The 25788-nt window shown below is 36.0% G+C and overlaps 1 protein-coding gene across 50 annotated transcripts; it reads left to right on the forward strand.

Annotated features, from left to right (window-relative positions):
• The first annotated feature begins 216 nt into the window (after positions 1-216).
• Positions 217-25344, forward strand: LOC126768452 (collagen alpha-1(III) chain-like). 50 transcript variants are annotated; one of them, XM_050486558.1, is made up of 23 exons: positions 218-400; positions 14669-14843; positions 15098-15314; positions 15596-15792; positions 15919-16059; positions 16427-16567; positions 16762-16824; positions 17166-17327; positions 17824-17886; positions 18194-18343; positions 18892-18954; positions 19228-19377; positions 19771-20556; positions 20728-20790; positions 20953-21006; positions 21052-21123; positions 21250-21405; positions 21550-21573; positions 21736-21810; positions 22486-22590; positions 22744-22971; positions 23107-24021; positions 24466-25344. In XM_050486558.1, the coding sequence occupies exons 1-23, from the start codon at positions 371-373 to the stop codon at positions 25041-25043; spliced, it is 4608 nt and encodes a 1535-aa protein (XP_050342515.1). In that variant the 5' UTR covers positions 218-370; the 3' UTR covers positions 25044-25344. The 50 variants fall into 50 exon arrangements, with proteins under 50 accessions (XP_050342522.1, XP_050342521.1, XP_050342515.1 ...); XM_050486559.1 differs by having other exon boundaries at positions 22504-22590; XM_050486512.1 differs by lacking the exon at positions 21736-21810 and adding an exon at positions 21847-22287 and having other exon boundaries at positions 21550-21711; positions 22468-22590; positions 24466-25343.
• The last annotated feature ends 444 nt before the right edge of the window (positions 25345-25788 follow it).

The raw sequence follows: 25788 nt of genomic DNA on the forward strand, positions 1-25788 counted from the left end.
GCTTCGAAGCTTAGAAGTAAAATTATGTTAAAAGGATACTGATATCATCTGACACATACATAGCTACAAGTTCTTATCACATGTCACCATCACGCACACGTGCTAAGGTTTGGTCGCCAAAATAAACCCACACATGGAAAAACACCTATATGCCAAATACGTTGCGGTATTCGACGTTAACGTAAGAGGTAATATAAGAGGCGCATCTTCGAGTTTGCACAATTTAGTTTTAAAAGCCTTCCGCTGGAGAGCGGGGCATGTTAGCGACTTTTAGCACGATCAGAGCTTAGCCGGCTCTGTAAAGGCTTTACCTTGTGTTGTATAACTGGATCAAGACAGTGCTGAGGCCCGAACGGCCACTTCCCGTGCCATGGCGCCGGGAATCTTATTTTACCTCTTGGTAAGTTTATTACATATTATTTATCTCAATACAAAAAAAAATTAGAAATATTTATTTACTCCTATAGGCCTTTTAATTGTTAAGATATATCCTATAATATATTTGTTACGGTAAATCAAAAAAAAAATTGTTGAAAAATTGAAACATTCCAATATATAAATATTTTTTATTTATATTGTACGCGAATAAAATATTATATACAATACAAAATATAATATTCATAATCATATGAAAAATACATCGTGAATATTAAATAATAAATTAAAAATATATTAATTATTGTTATTTGTTCGATATAATTTACTATCGTATTGAAAACGCGATAATTTCTATGATGACCTTGACCTTTTTCCGTGATATAAGCAATGTTTGAGTCATATTTACGGCGCTGAGTTAATTCATGCATTTAAGTCAATACTAAGTTATCTTATAAATTCCATCTTATGTAAACAAGCAAAAAGAAGAAACAATATCTAAGTTATTTAGTTCAAAAAGTTTACGTTTAAATCGTTTGGTAAGTTATAATTGCTTTATATAAAAGTAACATGAACGAATTAAATTAACCGTTTGATTTGATAATAAGTGAAGAAATTATAATTAATTACTTAAATTTCGTTTAAATTTCTGTATAATTTATTGAAAGAAATAGCGTATTTACATAGTTATTTTTTGGGTTTCAAGAGTCCTTGAAGTCAACGGATTTTAATATGATGTACAAACTATATGTTTTATTTATAAGGTGTATATCAAAATCAAAAATCATAATATATCAAAAAGAAAAAAATAACTATATACTATAACTTTTTAAGTCAATTTTGCACTTTGTAAATATACAGTCCGTAGTTTAGACAAGCAGCTACTAACTTTGTTAGCTCATGAAAATGTTATTCAAAACTTCGCTCTTCACCTGCGATAAATCAAACCGGCCCACAAAGCACTTTATATATTTATATTATAAAAAAAAACGACGACAATACATTCGTGACTTCAAATATGAATTTAGGGTTTCGTGGCTTTATAAATTTTATGCGAAATAAAATGTAATCTTATATTTAAATCTATCTAAAGGCAAATATACAATTATTATCTGAAGTATATAAAAATAATTGTACATTAATTATTAAAACATATAGACATAATGTCAATAAAAAAATTGTATCTACATTCAAACCTAAATGGATAACGTACATGAACCTCTTTCTTGTACATATACTGTAATATTATTATGCAGTAACAGTAACAGCCTGTAAATGTCCCACTGCTGGGCTAAAGGCCTCCTCTCCTCTTTTTTTTTGAGGAGAAGGTTTGGAGCTTATTCTACCACGCTGCTCCAATGCGGGTTGGTAGAATAAACATGTGGCAGAATTTCAATGCAATTAGAGACATGCAGATTTCCTCACGATGTATTCCTTCACCGTTAAGCACGAGATGAATTTTAAACAAAAACAAAGCCCATGAAAATTCAGTGGTGCTTGCCCGGGATTGAACCCACGATCATCGGTTAAAATTCACGCGTTCTAACCACTAGGCCATCTCGACTCTTATATATTATTATGCATTATATTATATATTATTATGTATTACAAACAAACTTTGATACTTTAACCTAAAATGAAATAAATTCTTGAATACGACAACATAACAAATACGTATCGCTTGAAAATAGGTAGGTAAACTGTCAAATAGAACAAACATGTAATCACCACCGAACATAGATATTGGCACTGTAAGAAATATTAAACATCGATGTACCACCAACATTGGAAACTAAGATGTCATGTCCTTTGTGACAGTAATTACACTTGCTCACTCGTCCTTCAAACCGGAACACAATAAAACGAAGTATTGCTGTTTGGCGGTAGAATATGTGATGTGGGTGGATAATACGGGCTTGCTCAAATCCCTACCAACACGTGAACTTCTTTAGCTTACTGTTTCTAAATGTATGTGTTATTTTTTTGCCTTAAGAATTTTATATTACAATTGAATATAATAATAACATTTCCTTTTTTGAATGCTATAAAGCTAGATATATAAAGATAGTCAAATTTAATATATTTAAAACATACAAAATATTTGGGGATACAAATTAAAGTTGATTGTACTTTACTCGTAAATTTGATTTACAAACACCACAAAATGAATGTATTCTGCAATATTACTAGTTAAAACGTATAGGGAATTGAATACGGTTTCTATAAGATCATATTTAGTAGTTATTTGAAATTTCAAAGGAGTGCATCCCTAGATTTCCTGTGCTTAATTTGTGTTTATGTATCTTGCGCTCGATGATAACTAAAAACAACATACGCTTTTACATATATCCGAATAAATTATTTAAGAAAATCCACCTACCGCAATGAAGTAGCATGGTGGCAAATCTTCCATTTTAAAGAAGGCATTTGGTCAGTTATTAGAAATTGGAAGAAAAACTTATATTCATTTACGTGTATGGATAATTTCTTATCGTATTATAATTTTCATTTTTTATTTATTAAAATACATTTTGTCAATTTTTTGTCAAAAAAAAGAAAAATACCTATTGATCGACTGAGAAGAAAAAAGTACTGAACCGTTTAGTAATTGCTTATTTATGTATAGATATTTACAACAGCCATAAAATATTTACTTTTCCTAATAATGCTTTCCGTATTTTTTTAATAACAATGAATTAAATATTACGACAACAAAAGGTTCTTCAAACCATTTAACTACGACAAGATTTCCTTGGACTTGGTTATTAATTATAAATTCAAAACATTATGTCATATTAAAAAAAATCTAAATTATGCAATAATTTGAATTTATCTGATTATTAAAAAGGTCATAAGTTCGTGGTATCAGATTTCTATATACAAGATTAAGAATAACAAACGAAAACGTATTTTATCTGTTCTGATATTTTTCCTATAGTATAAAGGCTTTTAAAAACAAAGCCTAGGTTGTATTATAGGCTGATTGTTTTATAATAAAACTGGTAATTAATTTCATAATACTTATAGTTTTATTTTAATTAATATTGAGTTTTTCGAGTTCCGTACCTCTAAAGGAAAAAAGGAACCCTTACAAGATCACTTCGTTCTCCGTCTGTCTGTTTGTCTGTCTGTTTGTCTGTCTGCCCATCGAGACCCTTTTCCTCGAGAGCGCGTAGAAGTATAAAGTTGAAAGTACTAAATACTAAGATCTGCGTTCCCTAGAGCTGTGAAAAAATCTAACCTTTAAGTCTACGCAATCAAAAGATATGGCCATTTATGTTTCCCATAAATTCGCAAAGCCTGACTAAAAAAGATATTTAAAAAAAATTAAAGAAATTAATTTTTACGAACAAATTAAAGGAAAACCTATGAAAAGTCTAAATCTTAAAATAACCTGGTAAAACTTTCAGTATTTTGTGGTGGTACGGAACCCTCGCACTCGGTCTTGCCCGTCTTTTGTTTATTTTTCACCGTTATACTATGTTACATTCGATAAGAAATCCAGAAATGGCAATATTGCAACCCACACGTTGTAGATACATATATTACGACCCTTCCTACATTAATTTATAAAGACATGTATATATATTATATGCGTATACGTTTTTTAAATTTTGATTCATTGATTCGATCATCATCGCAAACAAATTTTAAATATAAATAGGTTTTAATGAATTAATGAAGAATATTTAAATAAATTTTGTTAAAGCGTGATGTATGCTAACAAATCATTATTATTATTTGTTAACATACTTTACGCTTTTACAACTTAAATATATCTATTTTTTTAATTATTTATGAACCAATATTAAAAAAGAAGTTTAATTTTAAAGATTAAATCAGGTTTTAAAGACATTAAGTTATCAGCTCAATCTACAAAACCGAACCCGTTCTGTCTCAATCCTGTAACTTGTTACTTAGCGGATGTACGAGTAGCTTTAAGTATATGTATGTATATTATTAAAAAAGTAATAATAAATAAACATATTCAATGTATATGTAATTGCTAGATGTTCGGACTGACTGCGTATCGAGTAAAATTCATACAAATTCATACAAAAATAACATGTTAATGTTTGAATTTCCAACGATCCCTTCGATGGTCATGTTTTAAAATAAAACTAATTTCAGCTTTCTAGACTGAGTTGTTTTGGTTTTTGCATTGATAGTCAGTCAGGACAAACTTTTTTATAAGTATAGATGAAGTTTTAAATGAAATTCGAAGTATTATTTTAATTGTGTATTAACATTAAATTAATAGATAATTTAAATGTATAATAATCTTAATTATAAGCAATAAAATATGTAATATTGTTGTGTATGTATTAAAATTCAACATATGATACATTTGATTGAAATATATTTAATTATTATTTAATAGTTCATATAAATATGCAAAACAAATTCTAAAAATGATGCGTAACAACATGCATATTTTAACAAGCTTGACTGAGTCGTAATACATGTATTAATAATGAATCAAATAAATGAACGACTACTGCTATCGTAACAATTTTCCTATTAAATTTTAATTCATACATGAAATATGATTACATCGTAATTACCAAATCGTTAAACAAAAACGAATCTACAGTTTACAGATTATGACAATGATAAATTTTAATAAGTTGAAAATTCAATAGTGCATTGTGCAACATAAAATTTCACTTATTATGCCTTTTATTAATATTGCAACCTGTTATGACCATCGGTGATGCAAGGATGACGAACATAACAGGACATTGACATCGTCTGGTGTCTTTCAATGGACTGATGAACGAGTCTTTGGACTGGCTTATTGTACTGTCAATCATTGCGTCAAATAGGTAGATACGGTGGGCGGAACAAAACCAAAATTTGGCATAACTGATCTTGACAATGGACTATCTTAATAAAACATCGTAATTAAGATTCCGTTATGGGTTTTACGTCTTTACGCAGCGAGATATTACCGATAACGAACTTTAGAAGTAGTACAATATGAGCAGTATGCGGTAGACACGTATCCGTGTGTAGATACTTAGTATATTTTAATTGAAATAATGTTACACGGTATGGTTGCCTCTAATTATATACGTTTGTATTTAAATTATAATTAGTTTTTGTGTTGTATAAACTAAACAGAAGTCAAATGCATGTTAATGTTAAATTGTAATATTCAAGATAGTAAAATCCAAACAACGAAACCATCTCAAGTTGAGTGTCTAAATTTGAAGAGAAATAATGAACTCCGGTTCTGCACTACAACAAGAGATAAGGGCTACATTCATCTTTGGAAACTAATCATTTGCATTTTGATATCACGAATTTAGCCCGATTACCTAACCGAATTTCGAATGAATAACTCAAAATATTTTAAAAAATTCCTACATTGGTAAACTGCAACGAATCTTGCAATCATCAACTTAATGTATTCGGATGTTCTTTTGTAATTTATACTCAGAACACTAACGATACATTAAAAAAAACTTTTATTTAATTTGTTTAATATTAAATTATTTACGAGAAAATCAAAATATTCAGCAAATTTTAAGTGTATGAATCACGTCTATTTTTGTTCAGAAATATATGCCTCCTATACGTAAAATCGAATTGATCCGGTTCAGCGTATAAAATATGAATGAGACATGTGTTAACGGCTCACTTGTATGAGATTAGAATAGTTTAAAGGTTGAGGATAGGACCGGCTCACCTCTGACAGGCGACGCGGCTGTTCGAGTAATGACGTAAGATTTAAAGATGCGACCGATGCGGCCTTTTGAATTATTAGTAAATTCATTATAATTATAAATCAATATTTTTTTACTTAAATTTAAAAACACAATCTCTTTCATGATGGTTATGTTTCTATTAATATTAAGTTACGTACTATTATCAAAAGCTTACCTAAAAATTTAAGCAGGGCGCTAGTATAAAATAATTAAATTAACGAGGTATTAAAATCCATTCAGTATTCTCTAAGCATTCTTTTTTATTTGCATATACAAAATACACTTCGAGTAATAATAATTTGCTCCCAAGATTTAATATCCATTCAAGATCTTTTTGGGAAGGTGGTACACACAATGAAAACTCATTTTAGTTATATAATAATTTTCCATTATTTCGTATTTAAATAAAAGTTTCATACATTTTTAAATGCGAGCAATGCTTTATTTTTTTCAATGCCCCTTAATACTACTAGGTTATAGTTATTGAAAATAATATATGGTAAATTTCATAAATTTTCACCGAGGATTCTGCAGCCTGAAATATAATTCTTTTAGTATTCAAGTTATTTATAGCCATCCCCTTTATGCACCTTTGTTTGCGATAACAACGGAAAATACGTATCAATAAATTCTGTTAAAAATTGTTACAATACAGAAATTCTTATCTATAGACATGCGTCAGAAAGTGTTTGAATTTACATTATATATATATATATATACATATATATATATATATATATATATATATATATATATATATATATATATATATTATAGTGATTCAATTATAAAAAGAAATCTTTAAAAGTCTACTCACGTGATTACCGAAAGCAAATTTATAAGCAATATTAGACCCAATACAGAGGAGTCAAGGTTAATACAATAAACTTCCTTATTATAAGACTTCTTCCATCGACTTATTCGACATGAATCGGTTCAAATAAGATTTATATTTTAACACTATCGTGATCCCAGCTTAAGCAATTTGTCTATTTCTCACGACGTTCTTAGCTCGTTCAATGACCGTTATGAAATACCGATTGTTCATCTAAAAAACAAGAGATTTTAGACGTGATGAACCAAATTATAATTGTGAATGTTAAAAGCAAGTAACAAATGGTAATTAAAATTTTAATAACCGTTTCCCTAGATTACCTGTTATAAAAAATAATTTGATGTCTTTTTATAATTAAAAAAAAACTAGTCTTAAATATCGTACAAAAAGCCTTACACACGTTTCATTATATTGTATGTATTTCCATATACACAAAAGTACGAGGTATCGTTGAATGATGACTATAATATGCCTAATTGCGTAATATATAGGACCTTTACTGCATCAAAACTACGAGCCAAGTGGTGTCTAAAATAGCCAAGTCAACCTCGACTCATGAATGTCTCAATATTGCTGCTTATTTCATTACCAATACACTGTAAATATAATAAGAATGCTGCAGATATTTGTTATGCTAACAACATTGACTACAGTTTGTTTACAATTACAAAAATGGCATTAGATATATAATGGCATATTTTCATAAACTAACTATAGGCGTCGACTTCGGGCATAGGCATTGCTAAGGCACGACGTGGAAAGGCTTTCACCAGAAAAGTTATTGCCGCTCCCAGAAAACCTGGTCGCTTTCTAATTTCATATGATAAAAATAATTAGATAAAATAAATCTGAGTCACAATCAACTTTGACCCTAGCGCACAAGAATCAAAAATTTGCTAGATACGCAGATGCGCGGTACAACTAAATACAACGTTATATTAAGGTAGATGTATTGTTTTAAAAGATTTCGTTGAAGTCATACATAATTCATAATTCCTCTTATTACCAATATAAAAATTCCGAAATAAATTTAAAATTAATGTTTTTTTAAACAAAACGTAATTAAACTTATCAGATATCATAATTAATATAAGAAAGCTTCGTCAATTTAATCGAAAATAAAATCATAATTTGAAAATATTATTTTGTAAGTTAGAAATTATTTTTTAAGTTTAATTAGAAATTAAGAGTGATCACTTTCACGAGAGCAGTTCCGATATTGAAAAATTTATAAACAGCCGGATGAAGGCGACCTTCACTGGTTTTAGCAGACACTTACGTCTAAATTGCCGTCCAAACATAGGAGAGTGTATGACATAAGTCTCTGGCGTCACCTACCGCACCTTGACACAACAATAATTCCTCATAATGATGTATTTCATTCTTCAAAATTGCGGAATAATTGACACGATTTTTTTTTTAATTGTTAAGAAACTTGCTTGTTATATATTTGCATTAATATTCCAACACAACATATTTTTTGAAGTTTTTAAAGCTACACTAATCATTTTATTATGCCATGTTTTAACAACATTTTTAGCAAAAAAACTTAAAAGCACGTTAAAGATTAAATCACATAACATTCTTTGTCTTCATAAAATTCAATGTTTTTGTTTAAACAAGTTTTTAAAATGAAGATTGTGTCAATACGATATACATTTTAAAAACATTTAAAAGTTATGTTGTAACTTTCAAATATGTAGTCAAACATCGTATTTATTTAACAACAGCGAATACAATAACGGATGACGAAAGATGATGATAATTAATGGAAGGTCTAATCGATAATATTTTAGGAAAGAGCCTCTAAACACGAGAATGTTTATAAAGGCCTTGATTCCGACTACCGTTTAAAAACCACGGTTTATATTTTCCTTTATAAAAAAGATACGGATGATATATTAAAATTTTATTTTTATTATAATAAAAACTATTAAATCATGAATCAATGAACCATTCATTTATTGTCTATCCTACACTATAATATAAACAACGTTCGCTCTTATCGAACTATTTATTAAAGCTTCTTATAAACATTGCACAAATGTAGGTTAGGGGACAGGTTGCGCATCTAGCAAGCATTAAGGTACTAAATAAACGTTAAATGGCAATGAACAAGGGCATTCAAGTCACATTAGATCTTTAATAGAATCGTATAGAGTACCTGCCCATAAAAACGTAAATGTGACGCGACTGCATGCCGGCTGTGTTTATTGCAGTAATATTGCATTATGATGTTATTATTCAACCGGATCTCATAATATATACATATCTATGTAACTAGTAAGCCACTGTTACTGTTCATAAATGATGTTCACCAAACCGTAAATTTGTATTACGAGCTTGTAAACTTTAAAACTATTTATATTTTGTGATGCAATCCGAAAAGCTGTGAATTACGAGGGCTTTACCTGACTCATATGGAATTTTTTGAGGTACGTGTCTTCTCACTACCACAATGCAATAAAAGTAACACCTCGTAACTGAGTTTTTCCGGGCAACCCTTATGGTCTCTGAAAAAAAGTTTTGGATGGAGTTTTGGAGCACAACGCAGCTTCAATGCTGGTAGGAGGATACACTTGACCAAATTCCGTATGATATTTTACTTCACCGCCGATCATGAGATGAATTATAAACAGAAAAAAACAGATGAAAACTTAATGATCCTTATTCGGATTTGGAAACGCGATCTTAAATTTCATCCACGGATTTTATTAACGAGACGATACATTCGTAATTATTTAAATTAAAGTTCATTTAGCTTAAACAGTTAAGCGTACTATGAAAGGCCTATTTTTTATATTTAATCTAATAATTATTTGAATCTTGAATAAGTAAAATTGCAGTGTTTTAGCTATCTGGTAATGGTTAATGGTAAGAACTTTAAGGGCTTATACTAAGTTAAAAGTAGTAAGTATTTTAAATACCACGAATAATGTAAAAAATATATCACAAAGCGTATCATTGCCCATTCAAAAATAAAAATCACGAGAGCATCTTTGTAAACACAAAACACAAATGTTTATCACTCTGTTATTTCTTTAGTACTATGTATATTATTCTGTGCCAAATCCATGAAATGTCATTAAAAAAAAATCTTGACGTTTCTGTGTCATAGATATTATGGCAAATTTTACTGTTTGGACGCGAATACTTTTGTCAAATCCTTACACGTCCGTTTTGAGGATCAAAACTATTTTTCTTGATTCTTGTCTCGTACGTGATCCTGAAACATAAGACGGTATGTTGATTGTTGTGACTAGTGAGGTTACGGTCACGAACACCATGGACATTGCTAAAATATAAGCCGCGCGCGGGCTGAATTTAAAAACTATCCTTTACATGGCGAAGATACTTAGCCGATACTTCGCGATTGACCTGACCTAAATCCCCTTAAGTAATCCGTTCCAACAAATTTATAAAACTAAAATGGGTCTTGTTATCTGTAATATATAAATCGTTTACATTTTTAAATGAAATATGAAACGTTTTGTAAGTACAGTTTGTTAGAGTATAGTTTTTACTATTATTTAAATCATTATCCTATAAATAATGGTCATTGGAACTATTATATATTCATTTCATAATTAATTTAATTCAACGTTGTATTGGAGAAATTGTTTCTTGTACATTTTGTACATATTTTAGGTCTACCTCTGCACATATATAAAGTAAAACAATGTATGTATAATATTATTAGTATAATTGTTATTATTATAATTGCTTACAATAATATTAATTTAACTATACTATGATTTTATGATTTAAAATATAAAAATATAGTTACATACATACACACGTGTATATACAAAGAGCCGAGGAGGTCCAGTGAATATTAACCGAAGATTGCTGGTTAAAACCCAGACCAGCACCGCTGTACTTTCAAGAGCTTAATTAGTGTTTATAAATTAATCTTGAGCTTGGCCCTGAAGAAAACGATCATTAGGAAAGGAGCATGTTTCAGATTCAAATCTGCTATATGTGTATTACACCAACCCGAATGGGAACAGGGCAGTGGTTTGAACTCCATAAACCTTCTCCTCAAACAGAAGATGAAGCCTTAGCTCAGTCGTGGGACATTTACAGGCTGTTACTAACGTGTAGATTAAACATATTCTTATGCAGATGTGTATTAGAAACCTAGTAACTTTTACACTGCTTACATAAACTTGTGGTATTTCTAAATATTTTATGTCTACATGCTTAATATGTTGATATAATACAACAAAATTATTACATATCGAAGAAGGACATTGTTGGAATATCATAAAATAACTTCAAACATAGTTTATTTTATCTATCAAAACAAGTTTAAATTATTCATAATAATAATTCGAATGAAATATTTAAAATGGTAATTCCATCCTGATTCTTTCAAAGTTAAATTAAATAAATCAGGCACGCGTAACTCAAGGAAACTTTTTGTAAGTAAGTATGTTTATAAAGTTGTAAATTTACCGCCTACATACACGTAATTACGGAATCGCGAAATATGAAACGAGGGAACTTAACCACGAAATCAACATAAGAAGCAAAATTATATTCCTAATTCCTTACAACGACAATATTTATCGCCTTGTTGAGACTAACTTATGTCTGTCTTGTTTCGAAAATTATCATATTTGTAGTATTTTAGGGAAAGTATAAAGTAAGTAGATGTTATAAACCGAAGACTTTTAGTACAAGACTGTATATATATTATACTATATTAATAAATTTATACCTACTATAGAAATAATCGATGTGTTTATTTATCAGTCACTTTTTTAAAAAAAATGATTTACAAAGTATAAATGCCAAAATATGTTCAGGATTACGAAGATTCAAATGAAAATTATTTAATGAATATACATTTTGTTTACCGTCATATATGATAGAAGCTCACATTTGATATTTAATGTTTGACTGAACGAACTCCTTGACAGTTTTGCAATTGATTGCTATTAGATAAATAAAGGTTGGGCTTTTGTTGAAAATGCCAAATAAGCACAGAGTTCGAATCTGGGCAAGTTCTACTGATTCTGTATCTCGCGATCGACGATGAAGGAAAACATTGTGTTTTTCATGTGACGGGCGAAATTTCGCCCCTTGTGTACAAAACGGCTTGAGAACATTGTTAAAAAAAGCAGCAAAACATCTTAAGTCGAAAGAAGGTAGCGCCACATTTACAGATTGTTACTAAGCAATTACATAACACGTAGATGACATAACATTTGATAAAATATTCGCCTTAAAATTGCTAAATGTTTCTTTTTATGAAAATAGAAGTTGACGGCGACACAAGGTAATGTCGGAGCATACTTAGAACTCATAAAGTTTAATGTAACTAGGTATGGTGTCCGCCATTTGCCATAGAATAAAAACATCTAGCAATTAATCGTTAGACTACTTTGTTTCGTTTGAAACGAATGTAATGGGAATAAACATTATCACGTACGTTTTAGTTGGCTATTTTACAAATTCAGCTCTTCTATAAGAACTGACTTCATTACTCACCCGTGAAATGTTGACAACCAACTTATGTTGATATACTATTTTGATACGTGTATTCTTGAAATATTATAATAATTATGGTCAATGTTGCATATCACACTCTGACATTTCACGACCGTGAAACCGTGCTGCTGCTGGTGACTTTTGAGTTTGTTTTTACAAAGTAGCCCTAGAGTATATTTAATATAAAAACACGTGCTACTGACATTCATAAGAAGCTTAAAATATGAGTAAAATAAATGTATTGAACATTTCAATTGCCATATATTTATATATATAAATAACGTATGTAATAAGTTTTAATACACATATAATACTACAAACTTGTCACCGTGTATAAATACCAGAACATTGTTACAAACACGCACAAGTTGCGTTAATATGCAATTTGTATGTTAGAAATAGTGTCAAAGTAATATATTTAACTACACAAGACTCACTTTTATTGCATCTCAATCAATGGAAGTGTTCCTAAGTCCATTAGGAAAATATGCATGATTTCATTCATGTATATGTATTTTTTTTTATATAGAATAGGAAGGCGGACGAGCATATGGACCACCTGATGGTAAGTGGTCACCAACGCCCATAGACAATGGCATTATAAGAAATGTCATCCATCGCTTACATATTCAATGCGCCACCAACCTTGGGAACTAAGATTTTATGTCCCTTGTGCCTGTAATTACACTGGCTCACTCACACTTCAAACCGGAACACAACAATACCAAGTACTGATGTTTTGCGGTAGAATATCTGAAGAATGGGTGGTACCTACCCAGACGAGCTTGCACAAAGCCCTACCACCAGTAAACTTATTACTATATATAATATGATTGATAGAAAACAAAAACCACTGACTATTAGCTCTTCTCGGTAAAATGATCATACCCATCCCTCGGTGAGTTTACATTGAATTGTTATCAGTTTTATATTAAAATTATTTTGTTAAAATGACGATTCAAAAGTATTTATAAGACTACTTCTACGCTAAATACATAGAAAACATTTTTTTTTAAATAATACAAAAATAGTTTACAGTAAATGATAACGCCATTATTCGCATACTTACCGTGGAATTTAATACCATGAGAACAAACAAAAAAAACGTTTCTCGTATAAGCATTTAGCACAGTATACCCCAAACTTATATTAAGCTATTTATATTCATCGATTGTTTCCCTTTAATATCATCTATGTATGCGAACCATTATGTTCAATCCCCGCATTGTCTCATGAGAGATAAGTTAGTCGTTACATAGAAATTAGAATCATAATAATATTTAAACCCATCGATACTTATTCTGTAGTTGTTCAATGTTTCTTATTTCGAAACATTTCATGATAATCTGTGACATTTAAAATATAATGTAATATTTATTGATGTAAAATAAGCCTTTATTTTTGTTCTGACATATTATGTGAGTGTCTATTCAATATTTTGGCAACAAATTTACATAATTTTTTTACACATCTCTTAAAATGTTTATAAAGAAGAGCTAATGCTTAATTCAAATAATAGAAATGTTTTATGTTTGATAGTCAAAATTTATTTTAAAAATATACTTTTATTAACTTACTAACTATAACTCATGACTTTGCTCATTTAAAGTTATATTTTTGGTCTGATTTCATTGATTTATATTAAAAAAACAAGTATTATATTTATATAAAGGCCGGACCAGTTGGCGTGGTTAGTAGATACTTGCCTTTCACGACGAAGGTTGTGGGTTCGATTCCCACGCAGGACAAACATTTGTGAGCATGAACATGTCTGTTTGTCCTGAGTCTGGGTGTAATTATCTGCAAAAGTATATATTTACAAAAGAAAAGTAGTATATGTAGTATATTAGTTGTCGGGTTTCCATAGTAAAAGCTCCGCTTAGTTTTCAAAGGGCCGCGTGTGAATAATGTCCCAGGATATTATTATTTTTATTATAAATCCTGTGTTCAAGTTGTCAATATAAATTGATATCCAAAAGGGATCAGTGATTTAAACTTAAAAACGAAACCGAAAATTACTTTCGCTTTCATTATATTAATATTAATGGAACGATAAAATATATCAATTTTAGTAGAAATAATTTCTGTAATTGTAATGTTAACTGTTAAAAGTCGGTAAATGTCCCACGGTTGGGCTAAGGCCTCCTGTCATTTTTTGAAGAGTATGTTTGGAGTTTATTTCACCACGTTACTCCAACAAGAGTCGATTGTTTTGATTACACTTAATATTATAAAACCTTTTAATTTCCAGGCTTCACTGGTCATAACTAAGGCCAGCGAAGATGCAGCTGCAACAAGAGCATTAATTCAAGCAGAGGCCCAAGAAGCTCGAGAGTATGGCAATTTTGGAGATGACCAAAAAGAAATCGTAGTTGACATCGAAGATGAAGAGAAAAAACAATATTATGAAACTAACTATGACACCAGTTAGTATGAGTTTGTTTGCATTCATGTCAAATTATGAAAATAATTACACTAGTCAGTCACTTTGCATTTTGAATACAACAGGGGTTTAATGTTTTTTAATAACCCACGTCATTATAACCGATGATGTTTTACATAGTAACCTTACGAAAGTAACTTAATCTATGTAAAGGCTAAAAATATTTGCCTCACATTATTACTTTAGGGATACATAATCGTCATGGTTATTAATTAACTTTTACACTAATCGTTATAGATGCTTATGGATTTGGTTACGACGTGGGTCCAAACGGTCAGTTCCATCATGAGAACCGGGGGCCAGATGGTGTCACATACGGTTGTTACGGATATGTCGACCCCAACGGATATCTACGCGCTACGCACTACGTCGCTGACAGCCAGGGCTATCGAGTTGTCGAACCCGAAAAACCAGTCGAAGTTTTCCCAGATGAAAAGCACGAATACGACGAAAAGTAAGAAATTAAACACGAATTAAATGATTAAGTATTTTAATAATTATTATTATTGAGATTATTACATTGATTTAACTATCGATAAAAAAAGACAGCAGTGTTTAGTCCAATCACCCCCTAAACATTTATAGGTAAAGCCGCTTGATTTAAGGCTAAATAGTAATTATACAAATGCTATCGTATCAATGTCACTAACTCGTTTCTCACCCTATTTGGTGAGAAACAATAAATAAAACAATGTCGTTTTATTTTAATTACATATTTTTTTCTCCTATTTCCAGTTCTATGGAACCGAACAAGATACCTGGACAGGTTGTACCTTGGAATAAGTTATATCTACCTAGTGGATGTGGCAGAACACCTGGTGGCGTTCCTCCGAAGCCTCTACCGAAACCGAAACCAAAACCAAAACCACCTAGTCCGGCACCAGATAGCGCTAGCCAAACCAGTAACCCGAAACCCGACGTAGTTTACCCCGGTTCGTAATTATATTTATTTTTTCTTTGGCATATAATCACATTATATATATTCGAACAAATATTTAGATGAGCTTATACAAAATAAATCTTTTAATTTATTAAAATATTTTAATTTACTTTCTCAGGTCAAGGTGGCTATTACCCTGCTTTTCCGGGTACACCAGGAAGCCCTGGTAGTCCTGGTACTCCAGGAACACCAGGTACACCAGGTAGTCCAGGTGGACCTGGAGGCCCAGGTGGTCAAGGTGGATACTACCCAGGCTCTGGTACGTAAAATAAAAATAAAATAAATATTCTTAATACAACCTTTTAACAATTATGATGTGACGCTTTTATTTGATATTAAAACCTTGAAAATTGGGTCGTATTGACTAGCTTGACACATTTTATAAATCCTATCGTGACATTTAAAATAATAGGTAAGTGCATTGTTTATATCAAATAAATTGTGCATTTATACTTAAAATAGATTTCGTTCAAAATATCAAATAAATATTACTATACTTAGCACAATAAGTTTATTTTATCAACCTTTTATAATCGAAGCATAATAATTAAATAAATATTACTCTGTAAAAATATTCAATCATATTTTAAGTAAAAACTTATTTGGTGGTGGTATTTTTGATATAGGACATGGTGGCCACTATCCTGGTACCCCTGGCGCACCAGGCAGCCCTGGTTCTCCGGGTGGCCCAGGAGGTCTCGGTGGTCCCGGCGGTCCAGGAGGCCCTGGTTCTCATGGCCCTGGCGGTGGATACATCCCTGGTCCAGGTATATGATTTATTTTTCTAAAGTGTATAATCTCATTGCTGCTACATACTTTGTGTTTCAATTATAAAATTTCTTTCTCCGATAAGACTATATTATATTAAACTATATATTATATATAACTATTACTAAATCGAAATATTTTTAGCATTAAAGTTTAACATTAACAATAATTTGAAAAATAAATTTGTAAACAGTTGGACCTGGAGGACAAACTGAATCTAACGGCCCCAACGGACCCAGTGGACCTGGTGGACAAGGTAGAGATACTTTTTTTTAAATAAACGCTTTTTAGGTTAAATACAAAAAATAAAGATGTACATAATCAACACCATTATAAACACCAATATTTTTTTTATTGCTTACAATATAAACAATGAAAATGATAAAATTGTACTCTAAGAGTTTTATACTCTGCTGCTGGATATTTTGAAATTTAATTGATCCTTAGATTTTCCACAAAATCATTAAGTAAAAAAATTTAAAAATTTAAACGAAATTTAATTATAAAATATATTATATAAATAATGTGTGCTCTTGGAATAACATAATATACGTTAAATGCTTGAAAACCTTTCATAATAAGCTCTGTTTCAAAAAGAAAACCATGTAGGACAAGGCGGCTATTACCCTGGTACACCTGGCATTCCAGGTAACCCTGGAACTCCAGGTGGTCCTGGAGGGCCAGGAGGACCTGGAGGTCCTGGTGGCCCTGGTGGACCTGGCGCTCACGCTCCCGGAGGCGGAAACTACCCTGGTCAAGGTAGATACAATTTAATATATATTTTTAAATGAGTAGTTAATTATTACAAATTACGCTTAAATTTTGAATGATTCCTCTTTAAGCAACAGTATCACTTTTGTTAGCTTTACTTAAATATATGTTTATTTACATAAAAAATGAACAATGATGTGTAACTGTGAATGTCCCACTGCAGAGCTAAAGTCTCCTCTCCTTTTTTTTAAGGAGAAGGTTTGGATATTATTCCACCTCGCCGCTCTAATGCGGAATAATGGTGGAATACACATGTGGCCGAATTTCAGTGATTTTAGAGACATACAGGTTTCCTCACAATGTTTTCCTTTACCGCCAAGCACGATATGAATTATAAACACAAATTAAGCACATGAAATTCAGTGGTTCTTGTCCGGGTTTGAACCCACGATCAACGAGCATCAAAAGCCGGGATGGCCTAGGGAGTTAGTTTTATATTCAATATATAAGAATAAAATTAAATAAAAAATTATAATTCTAACAGCTGGACCTGGTGGAGCCAATGGATCTAGCGGCCCCAACGGACCACATGGACCTGGTGGACCAGGTAAGATAATATTAAAAACAAAAAATAGCAATGACTATTTACAAGGAATTGCTTATGTCCTTTTTTTACCCTCCAATTAAGCGTAAAGGTTATTGTTAGTGTTTTAGGGTTCACAATAGCGGTATGATCATACCTGCACATGGCTAGGTGGCCCTTAAACTTTTGAACAATAGACTTTTAAGTTATTGATTTACTAACTAAAAAAGATTTTATATGAAATTAAAAAAATCATTTTAAATATTTCTTTGCATGAAATATTTTAATAAGATTTCAAAAAACACCTTAAATTATCTTATTTAATTATTAGGACACGGCGGTTACTACCCTGGCAGACCTGGCATGCCAGGCAGTCCTGGAACTCCAGGTAGCCCTGGAGGGCCAGGAGGACCCGGAGGTCCTGGTGGCACTGGTGGACCTGGCGCTCACGGTCCCGGAGGCGGAAACTACCCTGGTCAAGGTAGATACAATTTACTTTATTATTATTATACGAGAGAACTCTTTACTCGTGTCAAGTTTACCATCCCATTGAATTATAGGAGTGAAAGAAAAAGAGTGCACTTGGTTTTTGCGTATATACTTATGCAGCTAAACATGTTTTGCGCAATTAGCTATTTTTGCTTGAAAAGGCCATATTATCATAAACATCGATTTACAAGCCTACCATACAACGTATTTATATTTACCTTACGTACCTTGTTAAAGTTATCAACGATCATTTTTCTCTTTTAATTGTGAGTGCAATATGAATTTATACAGGTACAGTGCAATATGAATTTATACAGGTATGAATTTATACAAAATTTATACAGGTTTCCTCACAATGTTTTCCTTTACCGCCAAGCACGAGATGAATTATAAACACAAATTAAGCACATGAAATTCAGTGGTTCTTGCTCGGGTTTGAACCCACGATCAACGAGCATCAAAAGCCGGGATGGCCTAGGGAGTTAGTTTTATATTCAATTTATAAGAATAAAATTAAATAAAAAATTATAATTCTAACAGCTGGACCTGGTGGAGCTAATGGATCTAGCGGCCCCAACGGACCACATGGACCTGGTGGACCAGGTAAGATAATATTAAAAACAAAAAATAGCAATGACTATTTACAAGGAATTGCTTATGTCCTTTTTTTACCCTCCAATTAAGCGTAAAGGTTATTGTTAGTGTTTTAGGGTTCACAATAGCGGTATGATCATACCTGCACATGGCTAGGTGGCCCTTAAACTTTTGAACGATAGACATTACGATTAAAAAAATCATTTTAAATATTTCTTTGCATGAAATATTTTAATAAGATTTCAAAAAACACCTTAAATTATCTTATTTTTTAATTATTAGGACACGGCGGTTACTACCCTGGCAGACCTGGCATGCCAGGCAGTCCTGGAACTCCAGGTAGCCCTGGAGGGCCAGGAGGACCCGGAGGTCCTGGTGGCCCTGGTGGACCTGGCGCTCACGGTCCCGGAGGCGGAAACTACCCTGGTCAAGGTAGATACAATTTACTTTATTATTATTATACGAGAGAACTCTTTACTCGTGTCAAGTTTACCATCCCATTGAATTATAGGAGTGAAAGAAAAAAGAGTGCACTTGGTTTTTGCGTATATACTTATGCAGCTAAACATGTTTTGCGCAATTAGCTATTTTTGCTTGAAAAGGCCATATTATCATAAACATCGATTTACAAGCCTACCATACAACGTATTTATATTTACCTTACGTACCTTGTTAAAGTTATCAACGATCATTTTTCTCTTTTAATTTTGAGTGTAAATAATATAAAATCAGTTATGTATTTAGGTATATTGGTAAGAATTTTTCGAACCGATGGTAATTCATTTTAAAGAGATATTGTTATTTTACTTATTATAATTTATTCAGGACAACCGGGACAGCAAGGTCAACCAGGCCAACCAGGCTATCCAGGATCAGGACAACCTACACAACCAGAATACCCGGGACAACCTGGAAAGCCAGGTCAACCAGGTCAACCAGGTACACCAGGACAGCCAGGTCAACCAGGACAACCGGGTAAACCAGGACAACCAGGCCAACCAGGCTACCCCGGAGGACCAGGGCAGCCAACACAACCAGGATACCCAGGACAACATGGACAGCCAGGATACCCGGCACAACCTGGAAAGCCAGGTCAACCAGGTCAACCAGGTACACCAGGACAGCCAGGTCAACCAGGACAACCGGGTAAACCAGGACAACCAGGCCAACCAGGCTACCCCGGAGGACCAGGGCAGCCAACACAACCAGGATATCCAGGACAACATGGACAGCCAGGATACCCAGGACAACCTGGACAGCCAGGTCAACCAGGACAACCAGGTACACCAGGACAGCCAGGTACACCTGGCCAACCGGGTAAACCAGGACAACCAGGCCAACCAGGCTACCCCGGAGGACCAGGGCAGCCAACACAACCAGGATACCCAGGACAACATGGTCAACCAGGATACCCAGGACAACCTGGACAGCCAGGTCAACCAGGACAACCAGGTACACCAGGACAGCCAGGTACACCTGGCCAACCAGGAAAACCAGGCCAACCAGGCTACCCCGGAGGACCAGGACAGCCAACACAACCAGGATACCCAGGACAACCAGGACAACCAGGATACCCAGGACAACCTGGACAGCCAGGATACCCAGGACAACCTGGATACCCAGGACAACCTGGACAGCCAGGTACACCTGGCCAACCAGGAAAACCAGGCCAACCAGGCTACCCCGGAGGATCAGGACAGCCAACACAACCAGGATACCCAGGACAACCTGGACAGCCAGGATACCCAGGACAACCTGGACCGCCAGGATACCCAGGACAACCTGGACAGCCAGGTACACCAGGACAGCCAGGTACACCAGGACAGCCAGGTACACCTGGCCAACCTGGCTACCCTGGAGGATCAGGACAGCCAACACAACCAGGATACCCAGGACAACCTGGACAGCCAGGATACCCAGGACAACCTGGACAGCCAGGTACACCAGGACAGCCAGGTACACCAGGACAGCCAGGTACACCTGGCCAACCAGGAAAACCAGGCCAACCAGGCTACCCCGGAGGACCAGGACAGCCAACACAACCAGGATACCCAGGACAACCTGGACAGCCAGGATACCCAGGACAGCCAGGATACCCAGGACAACCTGGACAGCCAGGTACACCAGGACAGCCAGGTACACCAGGACAGCCAGGTACACCAGGACAGCCAGGTACACCTGGCCAACCAGGAAAACCAGGCCAACCAGGCTACCCCGGAGGACCAGGACAGCCAACACAACCAGGATACCCAGGACAACCTGGACAGCCAGGATACCCAGGACAGCCAGGATACCCAGGACAACCTGGCCAACCAGGAAAACCAGGCCAACCAGGCTACCCCGGAGGACCAGGACAGCCAACACAACCAGGATACCCAGGACAACCTGGACAGCCAGGATACCCAGGACAACCTGGACAGCCAGGTACACCAGGACAGCCAGGTACACCAGGACAGCCAGGTAAACCAGGACAGCCAGGTACACCCGGCCAACCAGGAAAACCAGGCCAACCAGGCTACCCCGGAGGACCAGGACAGCCAACACAACCAGGATACCCAGGACAACCTGGACAGCCAGGATACCCAGGACAACCTGGACAGCCAGGTACACCAGGACAGCCAGGTACACCTGGCCAACCAGGAAAACCAGGCCAACCAGGCTACCCCGGAGGACCAGGACAGCCAACACAACCAGGATACCCAGGACAACCTGGACATCCAGGATACCCAGGACAACCTGGACAGCCAGGTACACCAGGACAGCCAGGTACACCAGGACAGCCAAGTACACCTGGCCAACCAGGCTACCCCGGAGGACCAGGACAGCCAACACAACCAGGATACCCAGGACAACCTGGACAGCCAGGTACACCAGGACAGCCAGGTCAACCAGGACAACCAGGTACACCAGGACAGCCAGGTACACCTGGCCAACCAGGAAAACCAGGCCAACCAGGCTACCCCGGAGGACCAGGACAGCCAACACAACCAGGATACCCAGGACAACCTGGACAGCCAGGATACCCAGGACAACCTGGACAGCCAGGTACACCAGGACAGCCAGGTACACCAGGACAGCCAGGTACACCTGGCCAACCAGGAAAACCAGGCCAACCAGGCTACCCCGGAGGACCAGGACAGCCAACACAACCAGGATACCCAGGACAACCTGGACAGCCAGGTACACCAGGACAGCCAGGTACACCAGGACAGCCAGGTACACCTGGCCAACCAGGCTACCCCGGAGGACCAGGACGGCCAACACAGCCAGGATACCCAGGACAACCTGGACAGCCAGGATACCCAGGACAACCTGGACAGCCAGGTACACCAGGACAGCCAGGTACACCAGGACAGCCAGGTAAACCAGGACAGCCAGGTACACCAGGACAGCCAGGCCAACCAGGCTACCCCGGAGGACCAGGGCAGCCAACACAACCAGGATACCCAGGACAACATGGTCAACCAGGATACCCAGGACAACCTGGACAGCCAGGATACCCAGGACAACCTGGACAGCCAGGTACACCAGGACAGCCAGGTACACCAGGACAGCCAGGTACACCAGGACAGCCAGGTACACCTGGCCAACCAGGCTACCCCGGAGGACCAGGACAGCCAACACAACCAGGATACCCAGGACAACCTGGGCAGCCAGGTACACCAGGACAGCCAGGTACACCAGGACAGCCAGGTAAACCAGGACAGCCAGGTACACCCGGCCAACCAGGAAAACCAGGCCAACCAGGCTACCCCGGAGGACCAGGACAGCCAACACAACCAGGATACCCAGGACAACCTGGACAGCCAGGATACCCAGGACAACCTGGACAGCCAGGATACCCAGGACAACCTGGACAGCCAGGTACACCAGGACAGCCAGGTACACCTGGCCAACCAGGAAAACCAGGCCAACCAGGCTACCCCGGAGGACCAGGACAGCCAACACAACCAGGATACCCAGGACAACCTGGACATCCAGGATACCCAGGACAACCTGGACAGCCAGGTACACCAGGACAGCCAGGTACACCAGGACAGCCAAGTACACCTGGCCAACCAGGCTACCCCGGAGGACCAGGACAGCCAACACAACCAGGATACCCAGGACAACCTGGACAGCCAGGTACACCAGGACAGCCAGGTCAACCAGGACAACCAGGTACACCAGGACAGCCAGGTACACCTGGCCAACCAGGAAAACCAGGCCAACCAGGCTACCCCGGAGGACCAGGACAGCCAACACAACCAGGATACCCAGGACAACCTGGACAGCCAGGATACCCAGGACAACCTGGACAGCCAGGTACACCAGGACAGCCAGGTACACCAGGACAGCCAGGTACACCTGGCCAACCAGGAAAACCAGGCCAACCAGGCTACCCCGGAGGACCAGGACAGCCAACACAACCAGGATACCCAGGACAACCTGGACAGCCAGGATACCCAGGACAACCTGGACAGCCAGGTACACCAGGACAGCCAGGTACACCAGGACAGCCAGGTACACCAGGACAGCCAGGTACACCTGGCCAACCAGGAAAACCAGGCCAACCAGGCTACCCCGGAGGACCAGGACAGCCAACACAACCAGGATACCCAGGACAACCTGGACATCCAGGATACCCAGGACAACCTGGACAGCCAGGTACACCAGGACAGCCAGGTACACCAGGACAGCCAGGTACACCAGGACAGCCAGGTACACCTGGCCAACCAGGCTACCCCGGAGGACCAGGACAGCCAACACAACCAGGATACCCAGGACAACCTGGACAGCCAGGTACACCAGGACAGCCAGGTCAACCAGGACAACCAGGTACACCAGGACAGCCAGGTACACCTGGCCAACCAGGAAAACCAGGCCAACCAGGCTACCCCGGAGGACCAGGACAGCCAACACAACCAGGATACCCAGGACAACCTGGACAGCCAGGTACACCAGGACAGCCAGGTACACCTGGCCAACCAGGAAAACCAGGCCAACCAGGCTACCCTGGTGGATCAGGGCAACCCACACAACCAGGACAACCTGGACAGCCAGGACAGATTACTGATCCAAAACCTGATACAAACGGTGCGTATATTTTATTTTATTATAATGATTAATCAAATCACCTGTTTTAAAATATTTCCTTTTTTTGTTTTATACGGTCTGACAGTAAAGACAAGTAGAATAAAACCCCTCATCATTGTCATTATGATCATTTCGTATAAGTAAAGTTGCAAAAAAGTTTTATCAATTAAAGGGCGCAATTACAAAAAATATCATGTTTACTTTACAAAATTATTGCAGTGACGCCATAAAAAACATTTCCAAAAATTGACTAGTATAAGGGTTAAATGTGCTATGGGATGATATCTGTATGGAAGTTCATCTGTTGGCCTGGTGCAATTTACGTAAAGATAGATGTATGGAAATGGATGTTTAAGACTCTTTTTATGAATAAGTAGATTCGGCCCGCAGCTCTTTTGATTGTTATTTATTAGTTTAAAAGTTTTTTTTTTATGATTGTTACAGGAGGTAATGCTATGGAACAACCTTCTGGAACTGGAGTACAACCTCCTGTCTATCCCCCATCAAGTCAAATGCCACCATTCCCGATATATGTCATACCTTACCCGTTGCCAATCGTGCCAAGTCCTGGATCGTGCCCTTGTTACCTTTTAAACCCGAGCAACAGTGGCCCAACTTCTGTCTCACAATCTCAAAATAATCAAAATAGCAACCAAGCTTATACGCCATATGGAATAATAGGCTTTATTCCTGTTGTTTTTGTACCTAATTGTCCAGGAAATAATACTGAAATGCAAACGGCGCAACAGAATTTCCCAAATGCAGTATCAGTTCCATACAATTGTGCTCAATGCCAAGCAAGCAGAGATGTCTATCGATACTTTGGAAGAGTAAATGGTGGGCGTAGTGTAGATCTAAATGATTTAAAGGAAATTAAATCATTAACAGAACTTGAAAATCTATTGAAAAATGAAATTAAACCACCCAGAAGGAGCCTCAAGAGAATAGCAGTTCATGCCAGAGTCCTCGATGAAGTAACAAATGACAAGAAGGTAAAAAAACTGGTGAAAAATCACAAGTAAATTACTTATGATTAGTAAGATTTTAAATAATTTTAAAAGGATTTTGAGGTCGTCCGACAATATCTTGGACGATTTCAAAATATTTTATAAATTTAATATTTATTTTCTGATAAATTCGGAATAAATAGATGATTATAAATTCAATATATCATCATCAAATATGACCAGTATGTAATATTTACAAATGTAATTTGTACTTGACTTGAATAAATATATTTTTGTATTTTATTTATACTTACAATTAATACACAATTACAATTTGTGGCAAATACAAGGTCAATTGTTTAGATTTAAGAGTTAATAAATACATATATGAATAATTTTAATAGTCGTCTTTTCTTTTCCTTCTTATTATATTTGTTGAACAATGCAAGTCACATTATTTAAATCACCGACAGTTCAAATTGTTTATAATTGTGATGTCATCATGCGACATTTTATTAACAGGCACGATATTATAATAGAAGTTTAGCAAACTTAAAATCTTGTATCAGTTTATAATAATATAAACATAATCGTTGAATATTTCATATTTAACTTTAATATGAAATATATACTACATCTAAAAATAAATTTAAACTTACCATAGTGAAGTATGTGTTTTGACAATATTAGTTAATTAATCCAATCCTAACTTAGTACGAATGACCGTGACTTAAATACGTCGTTGCAGGTCTTTAAGTCTCGGCACTGCGAGGCCTTGTTTTATTCTACGAAGACAAAAAGCACACATGTTTACGGTGTG

The sequence above is a fragment of the Nymphalis io genome, chromosome 5, assembly GCF_905147045.1.
Source record: "Nymphalis io chromosome 5, ilAglIoxx1.1, whole genome shotgun sequence".
NCBI classification, from domain to species: domain Eukaryota; kingdom Metazoa; phylum Arthropoda; class Insecta; order Lepidoptera; family Nymphalidae; genus Nymphalis; species Nymphalis io.

What these genes read in the sequence shown, in the direction of transcription:
- LOC126768452 (XM_050486512.1), top strand. Translation starts at nt 371, where the DNA reads ATGGCGCCGGGAATCTTATTTTACCTCTTG. An exon ending in CGGAAACTACCCTGGTCAAG is followed by an intron (nt 19,378 to 19,770) that starts GTAGATACAATT and finishes TAATTTATTCAG; the next exon opens with GACAACCGGGACAGCAAGGT. An exon ending in AGGTACACCAGGACAGCCAG is followed by an intron (nt 21,406 to 21,549) that starts GTAAACCAGGAC and finishes CTGGACAGCCAG; the next exon opens with GTACACCAGGACAGCCAGGT.